This window comes from Scyliorhinus torazame, chromosome 6 (assembly GCF_047496885.1).
Source record: "Scyliorhinus torazame isolate Kashiwa2021f chromosome 6, sScyTor2.1, whole genome shotgun sequence".
Taxonomy (NCBI): Eukaryota; Metazoa; Chordata; class Chondrichthyes; order Carcharhiniformes; family Scyliorhinidae; genus Scyliorhinus; species Scyliorhinus torazame.
This window is the reverse complement of record NC_092712.1, coordinates 124592517-124603996: the sequence shown is the minus strand read 5'-3', so window position 1 is coordinate 124603996 and position 11480 is coordinate 124592517. Positions and strand designations below refer to the sequence as shown.

The following is an 11480-nucleotide window of genomic DNA, read 5'->3' as shown; positions in this document are numbered from 1 at the left end:
CTCTGGCTGCAGAGTGAATTTCTCTCCTGTGCCAGTGGATATCTCTGGCTGCAGAGTGAATTCGCCCTCCTGTGCCAGCAGATATCTCTGGCTGCAGAGTGAATTCGCCCTCCTGTGCCAGCAGATATCTCTGGCTGCAGAGTGAATTTCTCTCCTGTGCCAGTGGATATCTCTGGCTGCAGAGTGAATTCGCCCTCCTGTGCCAGTGGATATCTCTGGCTGCAGAGTGAATTCGCCCTCCTGTGCCAGCAGATATCTCTGGCTGCAGGGTGAATTGCCCTCCCGTGCCAGCAGATATCCCTGGCTGCAGGGTGAATTGCCCTCCCGTGCCAGCAGATATCTCTGGCTGCAGGGTGAATTTCTCTCCTGTGCCAGTGGATATCTCTGGCTGCAGAGTGAATTCGCCCTCCTGTGCCAGCAGATATCCCTGGCTGCAGGGTGAATTGCCCTCCCGTGCCAGCAGATATCTCTGGCTGCAGAGTGAATTTCCCTGCTGTGCCAGCGGATATCCCTGGCCGCAGAGTGAGTTACTCAATGCCGAGTGAGAAGACAGGTTTTTTAAAACCCTCAGTTCCGCTATCGGTGCCCAACCAGATTCCGACATCCACTGGGAACCGCGCGCCGGCCAATGAGATCCCCTTCGGAGCGAGCGGCCCAATGGGCCCTCGGCCATTGTGACGCCAGGGCCAATCGGTACCTCTGCCCGCCTCCGGAGAGTGGCGGCGCCAGCGGATGGGATGGCCGGGCCGGAGGGAGGGGCGGGGCCGCGGGGTGTTCCTGGAGTAGGGGTTGGTACGCGTGAGGGGCGGGGTCGCCGGGGGGGGGGGGGCTTCGGGAGGGGCGGGGCCGCAGAATGTTGGTGGGGGTTCGTTCCCATCAGGTGTTTCCTTGTTGACAGCAGCCGGCGTTGATGTGCGGTGATTGACAGGCTGAAGCCCCGCCCCTCCTGTCCACACTTCCCCCCCCCCCCTGTCAATCACGGGGCAGGAGCGCGCCAGCCCCGGGATCACCGGGGTTCCATCCGAGCTGTCAGCGCCGCGGATCTGGCGGCCAGTCGGCCGGACGGACTCGGGCTTCCCCTTCAGAATTCTGCGCCTGCCACTCCGGCACATCCCTGTCAGCCGATTGGCGGAGATAGGATCCGAGGCGCTGAAATGTAAATGTTGCGGCTTTTTGCTACATGTTGTTTTCTGGTGTTGCGATCTGAGAAGGGTTTCGGTTGGTGGCAGTAGTCCGTTCGGATGCAGGCGAGGGGGGGGGGGAGCTGTCACTTACTGTCAGAGCGGGAGGTTTGCAACACCTATTGTGGATCTTTTATTTAGCGTTGCAATTGAAAAAAGGAACGATTGATACCATGCACATTGCAGGCTCTCGGGGTTGTTTTTTAATTTGAAGAGTTCAAAGTCTGCCTCTTTTTTGGGGGGGGGGGAGGGGTGTTCTTTTTCGTAAGTTGAAATATTTTTATTACCCCCCAAAAAGAGAGAAAGCCATGGCGGAAGGGAAGGCGGAACGTGGTGTCCTGTCTCTGGTGTCTTCGTGTTCTGCTTCGCCCTTCTCGGCCAAAAAGGAGGGAGTTGAAGCTGTCTCGAACGGGGACTGTGTGGGAGAGGAGCCGGCGGCGGCAGCGGGAGGTCTGCCACCCAGTCCCGGAGCTGAGACATTCACACCTTCACCAGCACCAGCAGCAACATCCCAAGATGGAAAGCCTGGCATCCCTCGTAGGAGCAGCATCATCAAGGTAAGATGTGAAAATCAGAACACAAATGCCCAGCATTTCTCAATGTTCTCACCCCAGCCCTCACAGTTTTAATACAGGGCACGTTTCCATGGGAGGTAAGGACTAGATTATGCCAAAGGATCAAACGCCGTGTGTGTGGGGGGTGGGGGGGTCGCGATGGAGACATGCATTTTCGTCGGGAATCATGCACCGTAGATTTAAATAAACTCAATATAATTTACAGGCGCAGTGGTAGGATTTTGAAGAAAATGTACAGGGCGAATTTAACAAATTAAGAAGTAATATAATTGCTAAAACATATTACAATTGAATCAAAAGCGGTCACCATTAAAGAATTATTATTCTAAAAGTTTTGCTTTCAAATACTTAAAGCCCTAGAGGGAGTGTAGAGGAGATTTACTAGAATGACCCCAGGAATGAGGAATTTTAGATACAGGGAAAGATTGGAGAAATTGGGCTTGCTTTCCTTGGAGCGGAGAAGACTAATTGTCTTATTGAGGTTCAAAATTCTGAGCAATTTTGACAGGTTAAAGAAGGATATTCTGTTTCCACCTGTTGGTAAGTCAGTGACTAGGGGTCCCAATTTGAAGATGGTCAGCAAGAGAGCTAGGAGTGAGATGAGGAGAAACCTCTTTACTCAGAGAGTGTTGTTGGGGTGTGGAATGTGTCGCCTGGGAGAAGGGTGGAGGTGGATTCCAAAGGAGGTTTCAAAAGAGAGCTGGATATATATTTGAAAGTGATGAATTTAGAGGACTACGGAGATAGGGCTGGGGAATGGGACTAGCTAGCTTGCTCTTTTGGGAGCCTGTGCAGACATGATGGGCCGAATGGCCTCCTTCTGTAATGTAAAAAACAAACTTGTGAGCATTCAAGTATTCAGCTTTATACACATGTAGAAATAATATAAAAAACAATGATAAGCAGCATCTTAGAATCATCCCTAATCCTACCTCTTTGCACTCATTGCAGCGAGAGAGTGATGATTTATTTTTCAGGTAACATTTAAAGGTTTGATATTTATCCTGCAGATATAAGCATTGAATTCTGCTGGACTGTTGCAGAGATTTGACATTTGATTTGGGTATATTTGCTATTATATGGCTGTCATTGTATGATAATTGGATTTGACGAGTAATTTTAATATTTCTTGTGGTATTAGTGTAATAATAAGTGATCACTGACATTTGCTTATGGTTTTACTTCGAGTTATGTTATGATCAGATTTAGAATAGCTAAATTATATAATTTTGTAGTAGTGACTGCTTTGAAACATTTGTACCACTCAGCTCTTGTAACAATTTTGAGATTTGTGTCTGGATGTTTAAAGTAAATGAAACATTGCAACAACTTGTTGCAGAAAAATAGTGTACAACTCTGTGGCATTGATTTTTATCTTTTCAGCAGAAATATATGGCAGTGCCATTAAGAAAAATAAAGATCAAAATACAATTTATTTAGTCGCGTTTTACAATTTCCATATGTTCTGGTTCTGCTTCTTTGCTCCCTTCTCTCCCCATCAGCAACCAACTTTGATGAACGTTGTTTGAAAGCAATCTAATTTCGAGGTAACTCCGTCAGCACTGTTCTGTAAATGGTTATGAAGTGGAATACCTAAGGGTAGTACAAATTGAATTATCATTTAATTCATTTTTCAGCTCATATTCCATGTGGGAAAGTCTTCCCCACCCCCGTACTTTCTTGGTCAGTTACTATGTCAGTACATGAATCTCTGCTGCTACATGTACTGTACAATTTTGATGTTCTGATTGATGTTGCAGAGATCCGAATTAAAACAGGAAAATGCGTTAAGCCTCAGAGCTTGTAACTGAGAGAAGTCACATGGCTCACCAGAACCTTAGAAAAAGCTGCATGCATGCACAGACATTAAAGGAAGTTTGTAAAAAGCCTGCACCTGAACCTTGTTAGTGAGCAGTGCAGTCTGCATGTATTGCCGATGTTCGCTCATCACACTGTCTGATGTTAAATAGACTGATCTCGTTCTACAAAACCTTTTAATTTCCTGTACTATTAAGGAAATGTCTGTACTATACACAGAAGTTGCTGCAAGGGAAGAGAGGAGGTTCACAGTGAGAAAATTGTTCGGTGGCACAGTGCTATTTGTTATTATCATTTGGTGCTGCTGTTGGGCTCCCTAGCAGCATTTTAAGAGAAAAAAAAACTTCCACCCAAAATCATTAATGTGGCATATTCATTTTCTTTTTTTAAATCTACAAACCTGAGCAAACAACTTGTGGCAACAAGTGCAATAAAATAAATAGTTCTCCTTACATTTAAATTACTTGCTCACCAGTGCATATGTGATGTTTGACATATTAGTAGTTCCCTAAGCTGCTATTCATCCAGACATGGAACCAGTGAGTAATGATCACAGTAACATTCATTGAATGGATGAAGTTGTAATTAGTTAAGATATTCAAACCTGTAATTGTACAAATGGCATGTGAATTGTGATGTGTCTGAAGCCAAGGAGAAGTAAGTGCAGCAAAAATTAACCCCAAATATATGATACGACTTTGAAAAAGCAGGATAATGTTTCTAACATTCAAGTTGAGGACTGCAGCTGCACTTTACCTATGTGAAAGCTTAGTAAACAACATCTGAGATGTTGTAGAATTTGCCCCTTTTGGGCTTTTAGTATTCCACTACAGGAGTACCGATCAGGAAGAACCAGTTGATGAAACTAGCGCATTCGCAAATGATCAGTAATGCTATTAACGTTTCTTTTGCTTCTGTTGTAGAAACTTTTTAAGCTTTCAGACAATCTTTGTGATTTGCTGTCTCTTTAACTCAGTGTGACTACTGTCAGATTTTGAGCGGTAATCTTTGAATAATCATACTGCAATAATTGCTATCCAAATGGTTATTTTTGGATTTGGCTGAAGGCCACCTCCAGGACTACTCTCCAAATTGATTGGACTATTATCTGCTGACTCAAAAAGTGGTGAAAGAGATGTGTGATCATGATTGTTTAATGGGAATGACCCTGGGAATAACAATCATGTTTTTAATTCCCGCATATAGCATGAGAACCTTTGTAGTCAAAATCATGTGTTGTTGGACATAGCAGTAATTAAATGATTATTTTTAAATAATGGATACAATCCGCATTGGATAGCAGGATGTGAAAATTACTGGCAGGGTTTTAACCACCTAAGAAATTCAATGATCGCTGGGAAACACAAAACAATGTAAGGTCAACATTAATTTTTCATACCTGTGAAATGTGACCACAGTGTATTAATGTTATTGCGCATTGCACATCGATCAAAATGACTAAAAAATAAAAGCTGCGTTGGATTGCTTCATTTGGTTTGATTGAGTTCCTGACACAGCTATATTTTGTGAGGTCCTGTGCACGGTTACCATATTAAATGACTTGCATCTACAAACAATATGTGATTCTATTCTATTCTATAACAGTTTATGTCAAGAATGAACCAAGTATATTTCTTGGTAGCAGAGTGAATGGAAAGCATGCCAGAAGAATCCATATACTTTTAAGACATGAAATTGGGTAATTCTGCGAGAGCTCATGGCATAGGATATATTTTGCTGGATCGGATGAACTTACTCATATGAAAGCTGTGAGATAACATTGATTTATTATTAATCATACACTGCCATTCTGAAATGTTTAGGTCAACTTTTCAATTTAATAAATAGAACATTCACCAATGAAAATATACCATTCAGATGTTGGACCACTCAAAGGTTCCAAATCTGTGACTCATGTTTTAGGGAAAGGGTGGGGTAATGATGAAACCTAGAGTATATTGGTGGCTGTATTTTATTTCAATAACTTTCAAAATGGAATCCGTAATATCAAAGTTAATCTTATCAAAATAGAGTCATGAATATATGTCTCGAACTATTACCAAGTGCACATTTTGGAAACAAAAATGCTTTCTGCTGAAGTGCTGTGATATGTTTTGAGTATAAGAATTGGCAAGTCATGTTGCAGCTGTATAGAACCTTAGTTAGGCCACACTTGGAGTATAGTGTTCAATTCTGGTCGCCACACTACCAGAAGGATGTGGAGGCTTTAGAGAGGGTGCAGAAGAGATTTACCAGAATGTTGCCTGGTATGGAGGGCATAAGCTATGAGGAGCGATTGAATAAACTCGGTTTGTTCTCTCTGGAACGAAGGAGGTGGAGGGGCGACCTGATAGAGGTCTACAAAATTATGAGGGGCATAGACAGAGTGGATAGTCAGAGGCTTTTCCCCAGGGTAGAGGGGTCAATTACTAGGGGGCATAGGTTTAAGGTGAGAGGGGCAAGGTTTAGAGTAGATGTACGAGGCAAGTTTTTTACGCAGAGGGTAGTGGGTGCCTGGAACTCGCTACCGGAGGAGGTAGTGGAAGCAGGGACGATAGGGACATTTAAGGGGCATCTTGACAAATATATGAATAGGATGGGAATAGAAGGATACGGACCCAGGAAGTGTAGAAGATTGTAGTTTAGTCGGGCAGTATGGTCGGCGCGGGCTTGGAGGGCCGAAGGGCCTGTTCCTGTGCTGTACATTTCTTTGTTCTTTGTTCTTTGTATGTTCTGTTTGTTTACTGATATTACAAGGCCAATAGTAAAATAGGCACTTTCAACTTTTTTTCAGTCTCGAATAACAAATATAATTCTACGAGATGCACGCCTAGTTTATTAATTTAAGGGGGTTGGGTTGTATTGCAAAACCCAACTCCCCTGATCCCAACTGTAAAGAGTTCCGTAATTAGTACAGTATGTAAATTCAGTCAAACAATGCCAGATTTTTGGACACTAACTAATTTACCAAACTCCCTTTATGGCAAGTAGAAAACATGTACATATTAAAAGAAAATGGTCTGCACCCTCCCATTGACATAGCTAGTGGTCACGCACAGTTAGCAGCTGACCAATGATTGCACTGCTTCCACTTTCCAGTGATCACTCTGTACTCCAACCAACAATCAGCTCTGCCCTCCTCCCCTGACTAACAATGCTCCTCCCACTGCTCCCGACAGTCAATGATTGCTGCACCCCTGCTAAGATATAGCGAAAGGATACATACAGTACCTACAATGCATGGAATACTGTGTTACCCTTTCATAAACCTAGAAATGTTGTTTTTCTTTTCGAGAAGCAGCACTCAAAATACATGGGGGTGGTGGGTGAATTTGCGTTTGAAAGCCCCCCCCAAAAAGCCAGTGAAAAACCAATAATGGGGGCGACAAATGAAAATAAAATCACCCTTCTACCTGAAAAGTTGCACCTGTACCATGGGATCTGTGAGGAGCTGCTCCTCCAATCGCAGGCTGTTTCTCCCACATTTGCTGCTGGTAAACTCAGCTGCATTTCACCAGTGAGCGAATCAGCAGCAAACTTGGCAGAGAAACAGCCTGCGATTGGAGAAGCAGTGGGAAAGTGAGTGTCAGCATACTGAGCATTGGAGTGGTGGAGAGAGACTGCAAGGATTAACGAGGGAGGAAGAGACTGAGAATCAGTGAGGTGGGGAGTGAGGGACACTGCAGGGGTCAGTGAGAGAGATTATCCAGGAGAGAGAGAGACTGTGTGTGAGGGAGAGAGAGATGGCGAGGGTTTGTGGGGGAGCAAGTGATTGTGAGGAAGAGTCATGGGGTGCAATTCACCCCAAAAAATGACTACCTGTCATTTTGAGTGCGTTGGCAGGGTATTTCCTGCTTGCTTTTTGGGTGATATCCGGACCGGTATTCATCCCACTTTGTCATTTTTTGCAGACTTGGGACGTTTCTCACCGGTCAAGCCCAGACCGAAATATTTTCTGCACTGGGGAATGAAACTCGCTGGCCAGACCGGTTCCTCCGCGATCGGAGTGCCATTTTGAAAGGGTGCCCTGGCCTCTAAGTGAGCTGAGGGTCCCCCACACCCCCCACCCACCAACAATGCGACCACCCTGCAGACATGGGCAGCACCGCCGACCCTCAATAAAATTAATTTGTGAGCTCGCTCCATCATCCAGTCTTGAGGGTGACCCTACCCCACACCATCCATTCTTGTGGGCATCGGGTCTTCTCCCCCCCACCGTCCCCAAGTGAACATATCCCGCTATGAGGTCTCCCTCCCCCGCCACCCTTAATGTACCCATACACCCCCCCCCTTTTCATAGGCATGCTCCCCTCAGGCCCTTTCCCTTGGCACTGACAACCTGGTACCTGGGCACTGCCCCATTCACCCTGGCAATGCCAAGATGGTATTGTCAGGGTGCCAGGGCACTGCATTGGCCTCTCCCCGATCTCCTGGGGGGGCTCCAATGAGCTCCAAGACCCCCGAAGTAGCCATATTCTCCGCTTGTGGAGACCAGTACTAATCGGCTCCTGGAGCCAGGAGAATGCAGCATCAACCCGGCTGCACATATTTAGATGAGCCTAATGTTTCATTCAAAGATCATTACGCGTATCACGCCCAGCGAGGGCGGGATCCTGATCACGGTGTTTGCTGTGGATTGGGTGACTCGCGAGCGGTTCAGCGCCTGACGTGAAGCTCATTTTGGGCCTCTCTTGCAATGCACCCAGTGGGATTGGCAGCGTGCGCAACACGATGGGGAAATCGTGCCCAAAGAGTTTTAAAGCACAGAAAGAGATCATTCAGCCCATCGTGCCTGTGTCTGACATCAAAGACCCCTATATTCTAATCCCATATTCCAGCACTTGGTCCGTAGCCTTGTCTGCTATGGTGTTTCAGGTGCTCATCTAAATGCTTTTTAAATGTTGTGAGAATTCCCTCCTCTATCACCCTTTCAGTCAGTGAGTTCCAGATTCTCACCACCCTCTGGGTGAAAAGGTGTTTCCTCAAATCACCTCAAAATCTCCGGCCCATTGCCTTAAATCAATGCCCCCTGGTTATTGGCCCCTCTATGAAGGAGAAAAGTTTCTTCCTATCTACCCCATCTATGTTCCTCATAATTTTGTACTCCATGAGATCTCCCCTTCGCCTTCCCTGCTCTAAGGAAAATCACCCCAGCCTATCCAGACTCTCTTCATAGCTGAAATGCCCCAGCCCAGGAAAAATCCTGGTGAATCTCCTCTGCACGCTTTCTAATGCAAGCAGACTCTTCCTATAGTGTGGCGACCAGAACTGCACACTGTATTCTAGCTGTGCCGAACAAGCAGTTTATACAGCTCCATGATAATCTCCCTGCTCTTATATTCTATGATGTGGAGATGCCGACGTTGGACTGGGGTGGGCACAGTAAGACGTCTTACAACACCTGAGGAAGGAGCTGTGCTCCAAAAGCTAGTGATTCGAAACAAACCTGTTGGACTTTAACCGGTTGTTGTAAGACTTAGAATTGTCTTGGCTAATAGAGGCAAATATCCCGTATGCCTTCTTAACTACCGTATCTACCTATCCTGCTTTCAGGGATCTTTGGACATGTACCTCAAGGTCTCTGGTCCTCTGTACTTTCTAGCATCCTGCCAGTCATTGTGTATTCCCTTGCCTTGTTAGTCCCCCAAAAAAGTATCACCTCACATTTATCGGGGTTAAATTCCATTTGCTACTGTTCTACCCTTCTGACCAGCCCGTCTACAATATCCTGTAATCGAAAGCTTTCCTCCTCACTATTTACCACACCACTAATTTTCATATCACGTGTGAGCTTACTGATCATATCTCCCACATTCACTTCTAGATCATTAATGCTACACTACATACAGCAAGGGACCCAGCACCGATCCCTGCGGTACAAAAACAAAAGAATAAAGAAAAGTACAGCACAGGAACAGGCCCTTCGGCCCTCCAAGCCTGCGCCGACCATGCTGCCCGTCTAGACTAAAATATTCTACACTTCCGGGGTCCGTATCCCTTTATTCCCATCCTATTCACATATTTGTCAAGATGCTCCTTAAACGTCACTATCGTCCCTGCTTCCACCACATCCTCCGGTAGCGAGTTCCAGGCACCCACTACCCTCTGTGTAAAAAAACTTGCCTCGCACATCTCCTCTAAACCTCGCCCCTCTCACCTTAAACCTATGCCCCTAGTAATTGACTCCTCTACCCTGGGGAAGAGCCTCTGACTATCCACTCTGTCTATGCCCCTCATAATTTTGTAGACCTCTATCAGTTCCAGTGAGAACAAACCAAGTTTATTCAACCTCTCATAGCTAATGCCCTCCATACCAGGCAACATCCTGGTAAATCTCTTCTGCACCCTCTCTAAAGCCTCCACATCCTTCTGGTAGTGTGGCGACCAGAATTGAACACTATACTCCAAGTGTGGCCTTACTGAGATTCAATACAGCTGCAATATGACTTGCCAATTTTTATACTCAATGCCCCGGCCAATGAAGGCAAGCATGCCGTATGCCTTCTTTTGCCTTCTCCACCTGTGTTGCCCCTTTCAGTGACCTGTGGACCTGTACACCAAGATCTCTCTGACTGTCAATACTCTTGAGGGTTCGCCCATTCACTGTATATTCCCTACCTGTATTAGGCCTTCCAAAATGCATTACTGTCCGGATTAAACTCCATTTGCCATCTCTCCGCCCAAGTCTCCAAACTATCTAAATCCTGCTGTATCCTCTGACAGTCCTCATCGCTATCTGCAATTCCACCAACCTTTGTGTCGTCTGCAAACTTACTAATCAGACCAGTTACATTTTCCTCCAAATCATTTATATATACCACGAACAGCAAAGGTCCCAGCACTGATGCCTGTGGAACCCACTAGTCACAGCCCTCCAATCAGAAAAGCATCCATCCATTGCTACTCTCTGCCTTCTATGACCTAGCCAGTTCTGTATCCATCTTGCCAGCTCACCTCTGATCCCGTGTGACTTCACCTTTTGTACAAGTCTGCCATGAGGGACCTTGTCAAAGGCCTTACTGAAGTCTATATAGATAACATCCACTGCCCTACCTGCATCAATCATCTTTGTGACCTCCTCGAGAAACTTTATCAAGTTAGTGAGACACAACCTCCCCTTCACAAAACCGTGCTGCCTCTCGCTAATACAACCACTTGCTTCCAAATGGGAGTAGATCCTGTCTCGAAGAATTCGCTCCAGTAATTTCCCTACCACTGAAGTAAGGCTCACCGGCCTGTTGTTCCCTGGATTATTCTTGCTACCCTTCTTAAACAAAGGAACAACATTGGCTATTCTCCAGTCCTCCGGTACATCATCTGAAGACAGTGAGGAGCCAAAGATTTCTGTCAAGGCCTCAGCAATTTCCTCTCTTGCCTCCTTCAGTATTCTGGGGTATATCCCATCAGGCCCTGGGGCCTTATCCACCGTAATATTTTTCAAGACGTCCAACACCTCGTCTTTTTGGTACTCCACTGGACGCAGACTTCCAATCACAAAAACAACCTTCGACCATCACCTCTGTCTCCTGCTACTAAGCCAATTTTGGAGAGACTGTGGGGAAGAGCGAGGAAAACTGGGGGAGAGACAGACTGCGAGGATTGAGAATTGGGTCTGCTGAGTGAGTGGGTGAGGTGAGGAGGGTTTGGACGTTGGGTAGTTTGTGACCTCACTATGTCCCTGACGACTGAATCTTTTAGGTTTTTATGGCTTTTGAAACTGGTGTTAATGTTATATCGGCTCACCACCATTTGCGACTCCTCAGATACTGGCCGTGGGCAAATTTCTTATCCATAGCTGTGCCTTTGATTTGAAGGTAAACTTTATTGTTGAATTCAAAATTATTTTTTGTTAAACGTAAGTGTAATAACTGGATTATAGCTTTATCTTGTCCTTTAGGCTGGGAAT

At 45.6% G+C, this 11480-nt stretch overlaps 1 protein-coding gene across 1 annotated transcript in view; it reads left to right on the top strand.

The window, feature by feature from the left end:
* The first annotated feature begins 988 nt into the window (after nt 1-988).
* Nucleotides 989-11480, top strand: part of plcl2 (phospholipase C like 2) — a 442931-nt gene continuing 432439 nt past the window's right edge. The window contains exons 1-2 of the mRNA XM_072508755.1: nt 989-1156; nt 1480-1738. Of these exons, the coding sequence (XP_072364856.1) occupies nt 1490-1738 (249 nt within the window). The 5' untranslated portion in view covers nt 989-1156; nt 1480-1489. The remainder of the gene's footprint in view (nt 1157-1479; nt 1739-11480) is intronic.